This window comes from Rana temporaria, chromosome 1 (genome assembly GCF_905171775.1).
Source record: "Rana temporaria chromosome 1, aRanTem1.1, whole genome shotgun sequence".
Classification (NCBI taxonomy): Eukaryota; Metazoa; Chordata; class Amphibia; order Anura; family Ranidae; genus Rana; species Rana temporaria.
Window position 1 is genome coordinate 124,726,383 of NC_053489.1, and position 15,822 is coordinate 124,742,204.

Here is a 15,822-nt window from a genome sequence, read left to right on the forward strand (position 1 = left end):
CAGTTCCCTTTGCAAGACTAGAGCAGCCGAGAGCAGCCGAGCCGTCCGAACCAATCCTTCACTAAGCGGCGATGCCCAGCTCGAGTCACTGTCGGGGGCAGGCGAATCTTAGTAATCCTTTATGTTACTGGCCGCTTCCTGTATATGGATTCACCGGGTAGTGTGCGGGTATTCCGTCACTTCCTCGATGCCGCAATGTCTCCTGGGAGCATTTGTCATTGTTCCCAGGAGACATTGCGGAGGTCTTTAAGCAAGTTCTTTCTAAATCCCGCGATAACTCGTGGCAGACCTCCACAATGTCTCCTGGGAACAATGACAAAAGCTCCCAGGAGACATTGCGGCATTGAGGAAGTACATGAAGCGGCCAGTAACATAAGGTACAGTGGATCGAAAAAAAAACATGCGGTTTAGTAATTATGCATATGAGCGTATAATTTTTTTTTTTGGGTGGGGGAGTGGATCTTGGGTGGGTGAGTTCCCACACTTTTTTTTCCCAGGACTTGACCCCTGCCTGTACCCCATATGGACGGGCTGCCACTGTTTTAGACCCCATTTACATTGTCAAGATGTGTTTTGAACCTTGGTTTAAGGCAGTGCATACATTCTGAATGGCATACCAACACACCTTTTAACTGCATATGTGTTGCAGCTCAGCACATAGCAATATACTAATGTGCATTTCACTGCTGAGAATTTTGCATGCAACTTTTTTGGTGTGTTAGGCAGCCCAATTAAAGTTGCTGCCCTAATACAATGCTCATTAAGGTGCATGACTTGACATGGCATGACATATAAAACCCAACCTTAAGGCCCCATACACACCATAGAATCTATCCGCAGATAAATCCCATCGAATAGATTCTATGGTGTGTACACTCCGGCGGATATTTATCCGCGGATAAATCTCCCCTGGGATGGATTTCCAGCAGATGAATATTTGCTGACATGCTCAACAAATCCATCTGCTGAAGTCCATCCCAAAGGATGGATCCGCTCGTCTGTACAGACTCACCGGATCCATCCGTCCAAAGGGATTCCCCGCACGCGTCGTAATGATTTGACGCATGCGTGAATTTCCTTATATGACAGCGTCGCGCCAGTCGCCGCGTCATAATCGCGGCGACGGCGCGACACGTCATCGCCAGAGGATTTTGGCGCGGATTTCAATGCGATGGTGTGTACACGCCATCGCATAGAAATCTGCTGAAATCCTCGAGAGGATTTATCCGCGGATACGGTCCGCTGGACCGTATCCGTGGATAAATCCTCTCGTGTGTATGGGGCCTCAGGTCCAAAGTCTGGGCATGTGCACTTTAAGAAGACAACAGTATTGAGGTATAAAGGGATTGGGTTTTGGTAACTTATGTGTTGCTGTACACCCACAACACTTCATGTTATCTTGATATTATACATCATACTAATACTGATGAGCATTAATATGAAACAAGAATTTTGAATGCATATGTACTACTAATTGTATGGTAATCTTTATGCTATACTGTGGAGAGTCTGGTTGCCTGGTCCTGTTTATTTTGAGTATTAGACTGTTCTAATATTTTGTAGCAGTCATTATGGGAATAAATGTACTTATGGTGTTACTTACAAAGCATTCTTGATTGTTCTTCCTCTTAGCAATGTGGAGTGGTCTGTTTCCTCACTTGACACAATCCTGGAATAACTTCAAATGCCTTGACCCTGGGTACCCAACCTGGATGGACCTGATAAAAGAAAAAGGGCATATCACTCAAAAGTTTGGCAAACAAGACTATACAAGTGGGTCCCATTCACTGAGGTGAGTTAGAGAGTTTGCCCGGTGATAGTTTACCCACAGTGGATGTTTTGGGTATGTGTAGGTGTCATATTATTGAATCACTGTTTGTACATTATTTCTTTTTGGAGCTCTACCGTTCAGTGGTGTGCTCTCGAACCCTCCCACTGCCTACAGCCATTACAGCATCATACAGTATAACTCTCCCTTTTCTTACTTTAAAAGGAATCTGTCAGGTGTTAAAATATTAGAACTGCCACTATTGCCTATTAGACCAGGGGTGCCCAACCTTTTGAAGAGCGAAGGCCACTTAAGCGACTTGGTAACCGGTCATGGGCCACAATAAGTGGAGCAGACAGATGTCAGGTCCGCATCCACTCTGCATATGCAGAGCAGACATGGACACAACCCAACTCTACTCTATGGGCCCTCTGATCCGCCCAGCTGGAAGGGGATGGATCCCCTTCAGTTTTTTTTTTTTTGCGGACTGGAGGTAGGCGGGTGTAAACAGACACAAGTCTGTTTACATCTGCCACTCCATAGAGGTAAATGGAGGGTCAGATTGGGTAGGACTGATCACGTGAAAGGGGCCTAAGGCTGCCTCCACACTGATGTGCTGTGGTTTACCCGCACAGTGGGTGAAGCACAGTGCACCTGTGGATTTCCTGTGTGTTAGCTGCACTTTACCATAGACTTCTAATATATCCTACAGGTGTGGTGCACTTTCTGAAAATGCACCAAACCTGAAGGTAATAACAGAAGTCTATGGCTCAGTGCAGGTGCACTGCGCTGCACCTGTGGATCAGTTTGAAAGCAGCCTAGTAACCAATGCAGAACAGATATGCCCATATATACACTGTGGGCCAGATTCAGAAAGAGATACGATGGCGTATCTCCTGATACGCCGTCGTATCTCTGAGTGCGCTCGGTCGTATCTATGCGCCTGATTCATAGAATCAGTTACGCATAAATATCCCTAAGATCCGACAGGTGTAAGTGTCTTACACCGTCGTATCTTAGGCTGCAATTTCACGCTGGCCGCTAGGTGGCGCTTCCGTTTGTTTACGCGAGGAATATGCAAATTACTATTTACGTCGATTCAGAAACGAACGACCGCCCGGCGCTTTTTTTTTACGTTGTTTGCGTTCGGCTTTTTCCGGCGTAAAGTTACCCCTGCTATATGAGGGGTATGTGCGGCGTATCCTATGTTAAGTATGGCCGTCGTTCCCGCGCCAAGTTTTGAAATTTTTACGTCGTTTGCGTAAGTCGTTTGCGAATACGGCTGGATGTAATTTACGTTCACGTCGAAAGCAATGACGTTTTGCGGCGGATTTTCGAGCATGCGCACTGGGATGTTTTCACGAACGGCGCATGCGCCGTTCAAAAAAACTTCAAATACGCGGGTCAAGCCAAATTTAATTAAACCAGCCCCCTACATCCCCATTTGAATTACGCGTCCTTACGCCGCAACACATACGTTACGCCGCCGTAACTAAGGGCGTAAGTTCTTTCTGAATAAAGAACTTCCGCCCAAAGTTAGAGCGGCGTAACGTATCGGAGATACGTTACGCCGGCCGGACATATACGCTCAGGTATCTGAATCCGGCCCTATGAGTTTAGTAATTATCTTTAATAACAGTCTTCCATTCAGGTATCGCTGGCTGTTGCTATTCCAGGCAGAGTGCATTTGGTATCACTCTGCCTGCCACAGAGCCGGGAGTCAGTACTATGCATGAAGCATTGGCTTATGTGGCTCTTCATTCACAACACTGATGCTCTTTGATGGCGGGTCAGCCGCCAACCCGCCATCCCAAAGCAAGAGATTGCAGGCCACATCAGAGGGCTCCACAGACCACATGTATCCCCTGGGCCACTCTGATTGGGCACCCCTGGGTTAGACCATTTGTGACATACATGATTGGTATGGGTCAGTAACTCACCAAGTAATTAAAGAACAATAAGGCAGACATCCCTAAAACTTGTTTTTTTAAAGTTTAAATACCTTAAGAAACATGAATTTGACTTTTTAAGAATGTTTTAGAGCAACAGCATAATTTAGTTAAAAACAGGTTCCATGTTAGCCAATAAATCCATTACAGTAGTCCTTTCCAAAATAACAAAGATAACTGAAGGGAATCTATTTATTGGAAAACTATGCAATGCTTTGATCTCCATTGTAGTTAGCTGTTAAATGTATGACCCTTATCTACAATTGTTATTTTAACAAAAAGGCGTATTCAAAAAAATGAAAATAAAGCATTTCTTGTAGAAAATGCATTCAACAAATGTAATGGAATTAATGTGAAAGCTCTTTAAAATGAACCTGTGACCAAAAAGAAAGAAATTGCATTTTTTTAACTACTGTAGCAGTAAAAGCTCTTTAAACCAAACCCTCATTCACCTCTGTAGCTATAGGCTTTAAAGTTCCCAAGAAATGCATTAAAGCCAAACTTTAGGTACAAAAGAGACCCTTGTAAGTGTTTATTGTATAAAGAATTCAGCTTTCTGTGTTTTTTTTTGCCTCGGGCACTTGTGCATATATAGCTTTATCATGGAAAAAAATGATTAATTCTCCAATGACTGTGAGTGCTGAAGCATTTTCCTTAATCTACTGTCTTGCTATACAGAGAGAATGATTCACATTTGCTGTACCTGATAGTACACAACTGAATTGTGTAGGCAAGCAATTACAGTTGTATTTCAGATAAACAGAGACATTTCTAGAGCGATGTACTGTAAATGATAATTTATGAAAAAAAAAAAAAAAAAAGCAGTACACCCAAGACCGATGAGGACATATTTGTATTTATTTAGAAGTGTAATCCACTAAACCAAATAGACAGGTGCTATTAGCATTAACTTTCAGCCCTCTGCTATACCTTCATAATCCCACAATTGACTGCAATATATAACAGCTGAAGGCCTGAAGGTGTATAGATATAGAGCATATAAGCAGTTCCCAACTGAGATCTTCTTTAACAATTTCCCATGTCTTACTAGGACAGTACACATTTATCACTTAGTGTTTTTGCTTTCAGTAACCGAGTGGAAGCCTGGACAAGAGATGTGCCATTCTTGCTTAGACAGGAAGGTAGACCCATGGCCAATCTCACTACAAACAAGACTCAGATTCGTATTAACGAAAAGGACTGGATAAATGTAGATCTGGCTGCTGACTGGATAAGAAAACAAGCAAAGAACTCTTCAGAACCTTTTTTTCTGTATTTGGGTTTAAATTTGCCACACCCATATCCTTCAGAAGACATGGGCGAAAATTGGGGCTCATCAACATTTTTAACGTCCCTTTACTGGCTTCGGAAGGTAACGTATGTTGTGTCTGTTTTGCCGTTGTTTCCACTTTTGTACCTGACATAAAACATATTTGAGAATTAGTAGGGCTGGTTTGTCTGCATGTAGGCAGGGTAGGGTTGAAGATGGCTCTTTCCTCCACGTTTTCCCATGGGTGGGTTCTTCAAGGCTTATCTAGGCACTTGGGATAGGATCACTGTATTACACATGTGGTACCTTTGTTCTGTGCCGTTTTCATCAATGAACTAGGATCAGGCTAAGTCCACCGTGGGGCAATGCCCAAAGCTTAAGGCGGGCCTCTGCTTTTAGAGATGAACGTGCACCTTGTACAATTGCACCGTAACTGTTCTCCAGTTAACTCTTGGGTCCCTGTAACAATGTACACCCTCTCTGTACCTTACATTTAGGAGGGACACACTGAGCCTCGTCCACATCCACACGTCCAGAGTATCCCCTGCTACCTCACTCTCAGTAATGGTATGGGATCCCACCGTGCACCCTGCGTGAACTCCATGCGTGCACTTAACTTCACTTAACTGTTCTGTACCTGTGTACAGACTGGGGACCTCTGCGGCGCAAGTCTGCTCCCATTACTATGGGAGACAACTACTCATGGGGAGAGCTTCGATAACAACCTTTTTGCAAGAGGCTGTCCTACCTGCCCTAGGCACACGCTTAACTACAGGCTGCTTGGTAGACTTCCGTTACCATGGGTTACCACTTGTACTGTATCTGCACACTGCACTAACTTTGTTACTGACATAAACATGTGTTCCGGGACCTTGCATTACACCCCTTGAGTAACTACAGATCAGGTAAGAACAAAGTTTCAAAGCTTTACTTAGAAAAGTGCAAAATTAACATCTCAAAGTCCAACATGAAAGAACAATATCCCTACTCCAAACTAAGGCTGCATGCTGCCCCGGCATACCTGCACAGGTAGAGTCCATATACGAAGAATAGCATCCAATAGTGGTATTTCCCAGTGCTGGAATCTTTGGAGATGCATCCCAGGTCTTGGTGACCTTCTACATCACGACAGTAGCAAGAGCCATTCCTTTGCTGTTCTCTGGTGTGGCTCTTTGATCTTCTCCCTCACAGCCTGTGTGAGTCACAGGGTTCTCATGGGCTCCAGGCCTCTCTCCTCTGGGCTCTCTCTATCCACCCTGGCTCCGCACCACTGTCCCTCTTTATATCACAGGACCAGTGGGTCTGACCCAAAGATAACCAGACAAAACTAAAGAACCCGGGAAAGGCATTAACTCTTATCCTCCCATCCAGGGCAATGTCTAACTAGCATAACTTTAACCCACTTACACGCTGGGAGACCTATGTGGCTGTGTAATAACCCAATGGGAGTCTGAGGGCCTAGTTCTCAGAAAACAAAGCATTAAAACATGCTCACAGCTACAACTGCAGTCATGAGCTTGTTTTGCATTTTATTATCCAGCCATTATCTATTAGTAGAAGTAATTCAGGTAGATGGAATGTCACTAGGATTGTCTCCAACCACAGTAGCAGCCCAGTACTCACTTATGAACCCAGGACCTCTGTAGATCAGTTCAGGATGGAGAGTAGTGGAAGAATAATGAACTACTCTGCTAAATAAGCACAAAAAAAAACAGAAAGCGCCACTTACAGTGTAGCATTTTATTATCACAATTAAAACATAAAAAATATATTTCACTCACATTAATAATAGTGAACAATCACAGTAATCATAGATATCCTCTGGATGGCAACCTTCCCTTCAAGATGAACAGAATCCTTAGGACTGGTGGAACACAGCCAATGGATCGTGAATCAGGAAGTATCCAGTCATGGAAGGAAACTCTGTTCAACGATAAGGCCATTAACATTAAGCCAATAATACACCACATAGGAACATGTGAAGTGGGCAGAACCCTGTGATGCCATCATACATTGGGAAGGGGGCATGGCTACATGTTTCAGGATGGGGAACCCCTTTCTCAAGCCTATCCGTACAGAAGCTCATCTGAATAACCTCTAAAAAGTATAATAAAGAACTGGCTGCACATAAATGAGATACCATAGATACATATGGCCACTCATTAAAATTAGAAGAAAAGAGGTTTAACCTTAAACTACATAGAGGGTTCTTTACTGTAAGAACGGGCAATGATGTGGAATTCCCTTCCACAGGCAGTGGTCTTAGTGGGGATAAGCACCTGAATGACCACAACATACAGGCATATACAATGTAACACTGATTGTCAGGGAAGGCATGGCCGTGCAATAGGAATTGCACAGCAGACACGCACATTCATGGCGTGCGTCTGTCACCAACATTGGCGCCAGAGGGGCTATTTAAACTCAGTGCACCAAAGACTCCATGCTGTTTGGTCTGCAGCTTCTGTGTGTCCTGAAACCCATTGTCTGTGCTGACTTCTGATCCTTGACCTGGTTTGCTCTCACTAACCTTGTCTGCTTGATACCCTGACTTCGGCTTGTTTTGGACTTCTCCTCTGCCGGCTGCTCTGCCTGATCTGCCAGTACATCTCCAACCTGGCCTGCCTGACTCTGCACCTGTTCCTCCAGCCTGCTGCAGTTCTGCTCTGCAAATCGTACCAGTCCCTGCTTTCATCTGCGATCCAGGCTGCCACCGTTCTGGTCTACCCAGCCTACCAGTTTGCCTGCTGCATCTCCAGCTACGAGCATCCAGCCACACCGATACTGGACTGACCCTAGGCACTCCTGTGTCACCGTGCTTCTGTGGCTGCTGTCTCAACCTCAGGGGCCCGCAAGCCAGTGCGGCAAGAGAGGCTCTCCTCTACACGTCATGCTCACGATCCAGGTACGTGACACTGAGTGAGTGAAGAACTTGTATAGCGCTAACTAAATCGCCTCAAGGCGCTTATTCCATCCGTTATCTTCCTTATCCTTCAGAAGAGGTGGGTCTTCATTTTTTTCCTGAAGACCCAATGGTTTTCTTCCATGCGGATGTCCGTTGGTAGATCGTTCCATAGCCTTGGTCCTTGAACTGCAAATCTTCGTTCTCCCTTTGATTTGTAATTGGACTTGGGGATGTGGAGGAGGTTTTGGTTTGATGATCGAAGAGTGCAATGGGGGGTGTAGTGTTTTATTTTCTCGCATAAGTATTGAGGAGCCTTTCCTTGTGTGCATTTGTGGGTGAGGCAGAGGGTCTTGAATGTGATCTGATCCTTTACTGTTAGCCAATGAAGGGCCCTCAGGGATGGGGTGATGGATTCCCAGGGTTTCTTTCCTGTTACCAACCTGGCTGCTGTGTTCTGAAAACAGCTCATATATAATGACACACATAGGTTGGACTTAATAGACTTGTGTCTTTTTTAACCTCACCTACTATGTAACTATATGTAACTAAGTAACTTAGAACAGATGGACAATAAGAATAGTTAAAAATTATATATAAAAAAAAACCACATTGATTCCCTTATGAAGTTTGTGGTAAACCTAGATGCTCATATTTATATCATCATCATATACTCTATGTTCTATACTGTGTTCTATGAGAATAGACATTAGAGATTAGACATGTGTCATGTCTGCCTTTGTTACTGACCCTGGCCTGGACTACTGATCATGCTTCTGCCTAATTAGCTTTTTACCTCGCTGCCCAATTGTTATAAACTTCTGAATGTTCCTGACTATGATTCTGCATATGTCCTGGTGTCCTTCCACTCAGCTGCATACATAAAGTGGTAGTAAACTTATGGAAAAAAAAATGTTCTAAAGCCATGATGTGCTAGTATGCATCACATACTAGCACATTATGAAAGACTTACCTTGAAACAAACCCCTCCAGCGGCTCGTTGTCAACGATAACAGAGGCTTCATTTTCTTATCATCCTTCTGGGTTTGTGGGCTATGGCCGCTTGAATGGGGTCCCTGATCTAATCGAGGGGGGGGGGGGGCAATATAAGGGAAGGGGAATCTGAGCTAATGGGGGGAGTCTGTGGGGAGGGGGGTTCTGACTGCTGTTGACCACTTAGAGACCCCCCATTATATCAGCACCCCCCCCTACTTAGGGAACCTCTCTTTATATAAGCACCCCCTTTAGAGACCCACATTATGATATAAGGATCAGTGTGTCCTTATATCACCCCCCTCTTTAGAGACACTTTTTTTCACAGTCCCCTTACATCAACACCCCCTTATAGACTTAAAGAGAATCTGATATAGGGGACTCTGATATAAACAATTTAAAAAAAATGCCTAGAAATTTAAATATGCAGTGCAACCTCCCCCTATAATTATATTAATTCAAATGTGAAAAAATTAATTGTGAATGATGGTGGAAACCCCCAAGGATAATCCAAGTATTAGTACATTCCAATCTTATTTAAACATAAAATATATACTGTTCAATCTCCATACACATATACTGTATGAATAGAGGTGTAAATCCATTCCACAATGTGCTGTGCTAATATCCAATGTATCTAACTCAAAAGGTGTTTATAAATTGGATATTAGCACAACACATTTTGGAATGGATTTCCACCACTATTCCTACACGATTATATATGTGTGTGGAGGTTGAACAGTATGTATGTTTAAATAAGAGTGTATTAATACTTGGATTATCCTTGGGGGTTTCCACCATCATTCACAATTATTAAGGTTGTGCTGCATTTTTTCAATTGCTATTTTTTTGGGTCTCTAAGGGGAGCACTCATATAAGGGGATTCTGATTTAATGGGTTCCTCTATGAGGGGGCCCCTGTATTATGGAGGGCGCAATACTGACCCCTATATTAGGTGGGTGACACTGACCCCTGTATTACAAAGGGGGGGGGGTGATACTGACCCCTGTATTATGATGCTTAGGCTTGCCACCTGTCCAGGGTCTACCTGAATAGCTCAGGTTTTGAATCATGTGTCTGAATTTCAGTCTGCCCAAAACCCAGACACATTATTCAGACCGGACTGTGGCTTACCAAGTAACCGAGATAGTCATACACAAATCTGTTGCCACCTGTTAAAATTGGCCACACCAACTGTTTGCAGCAGCGTAGTAAAGCATGCTGCATTATTTCTCTCCTCCAGGTCTTTAAAATCTTATAGAGTATAGCACAAAAAAATTTGCCATGTGCCGCTAAAGTGTTCGAGTTTGGCTTTAAGAAAAGGTGGCAACCCTACTGCAGACCCTGCCTCAACATCCAGCAATGCTCAGATGGGAACTGTGCAACAGGGAACCCTTGTCATCCCATGCCGCTTACACACGATCAGTCCATCTGATGAGAACGGACCGAGAACGGACCGACGGACCATTGTCATAGGTTGACTGATGAAGCTGACTGATGGTCCGTCGCGCCTACACAGTACACCATCGGTTAAAAAAAACGATCGTGTCAGAACGCGGTGACGTAAAACACAACGACGTGCTGAAAAAAACGAAGTTCAATGCTTTCAAGAATGCGTCGACTTGATTCTGAGCATGCGTGGATTTTTAACCGATGGTTGTGCGTACTAACGATCGGTTTTGACCTATCGGTTACATGGCATAAAGAAGTCAATGGGCCAGATTCACGTAGAGCGGCGCAAATTTAGTTTGTCCTAACGTATGTCAGTTCAGTTAAGGCGACTGAATTTTGTGACGTAAGTGCCGTATCCACAGAGCATTTGCGCCCAAATGTGCCCACACAAACGCCCTTCCATTGCAAAAGTACATCCATGTGTTCCCCTTCCTAAAGTAAGGTGCTTTTGTTCTGTTGTCTGTTGGTGTTTGTTGGTTAGTGTAGTAGTGTTAGATTAAAGATTTATTGTAGTAGGAGGTTGTAGTAGCTGTGTGTTTTTTCTCTGAGTGTTTTTTGTGTCTGTTTTTTCTGTGTTTTTTTTGTTTTTGTATTAGCTGTCTGCTTGTTTGATATTGGTGTCTGGATTTTGCTGTCTGATTTTTGGGTTTGTTTGTTCTGTGTCTCTGTTTGTTCTTTTTTTTTTTTGTCTGTTTGGTCTGTGTGTTTTTGTGTTTGTTTGTTCAGTTTGATTTTTGTGTGTGTTTGGTGCTGAGTGCTGTGTGGTGATATGGCACCAAAGAGAAGGAAGCTGAACTTCTCGGTGCGTGAGAAGCACTTACTTGCCAGGGCGATCACCCAATTTGGGCGATATTTGCATGGCCCTGAGAGCCGGGACATCACCCGGCCAGGAAGAGGGAGATCATTCAGCAGATTACTGATTGGATCAATGCGGAGGGGGGGGGGGAGACAAGGACCCCCAGTGGGATTGCCAAGAAGATCAATGATCTGAGGAGCCTGGTCCATGAGAAGCTGGCCAAGCAAACAGCCCATGCCAGGGGCACTGGAGGAGGTCCACCTTGCACCGTAAGGTGGACTGAGGAGGAACGTGCGGTGGCCCGGTGCTTCCATAGCCAGCAAGTGGTGGGCCTGCCTGGCTTTGACTCCGATGATGCTGTGAGGACAGGTACGTTTTTTTTTTCCATCTGGCGAGTAGCATGTGTGGGGGGGGGAGGGAATATGTGCCAAGTGTGTGGATCCTCCAACCTGTGTATGTTTTGTGTCATCCATAGATGGCCAGGAGGTTGCTGGGCCATCAGGCCAGTCCGCACCATCCCCCGGACAACAGGCTGCTGAGGAGCCCCCAGAAAGGCCGGAGTCCCCAGGGCAGGGGAGTGGCCACAACTCCCCTCATGAGGAGGTTCAGGGGGAGGAGGTTGAGGGGGGAGATTGTGGATGATCGGATGGACATTGCCAGGGAAATTATGGAGTGTTGGGATGTGGATCCCCTTGTAGCTGACAGCAGTCAGGCCACCATCAGGGGTAGTCCCTCCCACTCCTCCCCCAACAGGCCCCCCCCAGGGGGATCCCCTGCTCCCAGGCCACAAGCCTCATCTGGAGGCAGTCAGGCCACCATCAGGGGTAGTCCCTCCCACTCCTCCCCCAACAGGCCCCCCCCCCCCCAGGGGGATCCCCTGCTCCCAGGCCACAAGACTCAACTGCAGGCAGGAAGGCCACCCAGAAGACCAGGGGGGTGGCCGAGTTCCTGCCTGCAAATCTGCAGAGGGATCATGCCCATCAGACCCACCATCTGGGTCAGGTCACCCAGACTTTGGCCCAGATGGAGGAGAGCCTGGTCTCCATTAAGGAGTCGGTCAGTGATGTGGGCACAAATTCATTAGCGCTGATAACGTGTTTTTGTGACCTGCAGACCGCCACAGCAGGCGTGGCCCTGGAGGTGACTGCCCTGACCCAGGCTGTCCAGGACAATACCCAGGCTGTCCAGGCCAATACGGCAGCCCTCACTCTGGGCCTAAACAGGATAGCTGTGGCCTTGGAGGGCAGGCCAGCAGGTGGACAGCCACCAGAGGAGGCTCCTCCTTCCCCTGCTCCCCCCCATGAGTCTCCCCTGAGGGGCCGTGGCCGGCCCAGGCGTAGCTCATGCCACCGTTGATAATTTGGGATGTTCTTTTGGTTTATTTTTTACTTATTTTTATGATTTTCTACTGTGATTATGATTTGTTTTATGTGTGTGAGTGATGTATGAATGTGGGGGTGACATTCCTGGTGAAAAAGGGTGTCACCCTCATTTGTGGTGGAGTAGGGATCCCCAGGACCAGGGAGAAGTGATCCCAGGTCCATGTGAATGGTGTATGAATGCACAGTGACATAATTGGAGCCTTGGCGTGGCGTTGCTGCTCCCTAATACCATGTGGTTTACTTGGGTCTAATCCAATTCGATGTGCATGTGGGGTGTGTGTGCTAGGGACCACAGTGGGTGTGCATGCATGCATTCTCATTGTGCCATGTTTAATGTGTGTGTTTACTGTGCAAAGATGCCTTCTGCGAGGCGTCTCCTGGCTGCTGTTCCCTCAGCAGAGGGGGTACCCTCGGTCAGGGGGGGAATGTCTGGTTGGGGGGTCAGGTCATCACGTATGTCAATCTCCAGGCCCCTTCTCACTGCGAAGTTGTGCAGCATGCAACAAGCACCGATGATCTGGCACACAAAGTTTGGGGAATACAACAGGGTACCCCCAGACTTATCCAGGCATCGGAAACGGGACTTCAGGAGGCCAAAGGTGCGTTCCACCACTCCACGGGTACGTATGTGTGCAGCATTGTATCTTTCCTCTTCTGGGGTTTGGGGGTTCCGGAATGGAGTCATGAGATGGGGTCCCAGTGCATATGCAGAGTCACCTGGAAAGGAAAAGACAGGAGGATGTTAGTCATGCATGTGCCCCTCGTGATGTCTGCATCATGGGGGGGGGACAGTCATACCCATGTCACTCACCAACCAGCCAGCTGTCCCCATACACGTTCTGTTCAAATTGTCTTGGGATGTCGCTTTGACGGTATATGAAGCTGTCATGGCTGGATCCTGGGTGTTTGGCACGGACGTGCCATATGAGGCATTGTGCATCCACTATCACCTGTACATTGATTGAGTGCCAATGCTTCCGATTGCGGTACATGTGCTCTGTCTCATGGGGGGGCTGTAGTGCCACATGTGTGCAATCAATGGCCCCCACGGTGCGTGGGAATCTGGCAATTTTGTAGAAATCTGTAATTGTCTTCAGCCGCAGGTCCTCCTGGGTGGGTTTGATGATTTGGTTGGCCATGCGTCTCAGGATTGCAGGGATAACCTGGTGCACACATCTGCTAATGGAGGATTGTGACATCCCAGCCAACAATCCACTTGTGCGCTGAAAAGAGCCAGTGGCAAGGAAATGGAGTGTTGCCAGTACCTTGATCAGTGGCTGCACTGCATGTGAGCGGAGTGTTGGGCTGGTGATGTCATCCTGCAGGGTTGTGGTTAATTCCAGGATGGCTTCACGGTTGAATCTGAAGGTGCGATACACCTCAGAAGCAGTCATGCGAAAGACATCTAGGCGTCTGCGGTATATCCTCTCCTGTGCCCTCCTCCTCCTCCTCTGTTCCCTCCTCCTTCTGCGTGCCTCTAAAGTCACTAGTATAGTTATGAGCATGGATGCCCCTGGCATGTTGGCAGACAGATTGTAGTCCGGCAAGTGTGTGTGCTCAGCTCTTCCTTAATGGTGTTGCTTTAGCTGACCTTTACACGGCTGGTGCAAAATTAAGGCACCTTTTATAAAGTGTAACTTTCCGCCGGGAAACTAGCAGATGCGCACAGGGCGTAGCCTACGCCGCACAAACTTAATTTTGTGGATCGCCATATCTCCCTCATTTGCATCTTTGCCTATCAAAACAATGGTGTATAGAAGAATTGCTCAAGTACTCCAGACAGATTCACTATCAGTGGTAGATTTTCCATCGACTAAGACCTTTCAGAACCATGCGCAGTGGTTGCAGAAACATCAAGCCTTATGCTATATACGATCAATCCCATCGAAACTAGATTTCTATGCTGAACCAACTGCATTTGAATCCTTGCTACTGCAAGAAGAACCACTATCACACTCAATTTCTATAATTTACTCTATCCTTTTGCTTTCAATCCACCCAGATCTCCCCCCGTTCACGCGGAAGTGGGAGAAAGAACTCCAAAAGAATATAGCTTTAGCAGACTGGCAAAAAAGTTTTATTTTGACTCACAAAACCTCAATAGATACAAGATCACAAGAAAAGGCATATAAGTTGGTGAGTAGATGGTATAGGTGCCCTTCTATAATGCATCAAATCAATCAAAATATACCTGACACTTGTTGGCGTTGTCACGAGGCAAAAGGTAGCATGTTACATGTCTGGTGGGATTGTCCGCCGGTAAGAAGGTTCTGGAAACAAATTTTTGATTTATATGGAAAATTGGAGGATACAGTAATTTGCGCATCACCCAGAGTAGCTCTCCTAAACATGACCCCAGGTCCCTTAAAAAAGGCAAGAGAGGACGTGATTGGATACTTTATTTCAGCAGCTAGAGTAGTTATCCCTCGATATTGGAAGACAAGGGTAGTGCCTTCCCTGGGGGAGTGGGTGAAGGAATTGTAACGTTCTAGAGACTTGGAAAGCCTATTGGCCTGTGAAACGGGAAGGGAAGAGCAGTTTTCTCATACTTGGTCTGCATGGTCTGACTTTCGTAAATCAGATGAATTCCCAACCTGGGTTAAAGGGAACCCTACAGACGAGTAGACATGGTGGGGGGATTATTATTGTTTGATTTTATTTCCCCCCTTTTTTCTTTTTGTTTTTCCTTTTCCCCCCCTTTTTTTTTTTTTTTTTGTGTCTATATGTATTACATGTTTCAGATAAGATAATATGTATCATGTACATGTATGCTTAGTCGCTACGATTATAGTAGTAATGTATGTTTATTTAGGTACTACTAAAAATCCAATAAAATTCAGATTGATAACAAAACAATGGTGTGTCTAGCGTATTTTGCGCTCCAAGATGCGCCGGTGTAATCATTTTACGTCGGACGGAAAAAAATGTTTTTCAGGCGTATCTCGTTTTGAGGATCAGGCGCAAAGATACGCGCGGCGCATTTTTCAATTACGCCGCGCATCTCTAGATACGTCGGCGTAAGTGCTTTGTGAATCTGGGCCAATGTGGCTGAGTTACTAAAGGAAAATAGACTTTAATTAGAAAGGGAATGAAGTGACGCTCTGCTGATTTCCATTATCCAATCATGTTCAAGCAAAAAATATAAAAATAAAGAAACAAGTCTTTTTATTTTCATTGCCTGTGATTAGATATTCTTTTCAAAGTGACATTTTACCACATTCACTAAACTCTGGGAAAAGTGCAACTTTCTTTGCAAAGCGAATCAACCTCAACTTATGCATTGAGAGTGGGACTTAGAAAAGGGGGCAAA

General features: G+C 45.6%; 1 protein-coding gene across 1 annotated transcript in view; it reads left to right on the forward strand.

The window, feature by feature from the left end:
• Positions 1–15,822, forward strand: part of ARSK (arylsulfatase family member K) — a 97,966-nt gene that overhangs the window by 11,233 nt on the left and 70,911 nt on the right. The window contains exons 3-4 of the mRNA XM_040342368.1: positions 1,633–1,792; positions 4,807–5,089. Coding sequence (XP_040198302.1) covers positions 1,633–1,792; positions 4,807–5,089 — 443 coding nt within the window. The remainder of the gene's footprint in view (positions 1–1,632; positions 1,793–4,806; positions 5,090–15,822) is intronic.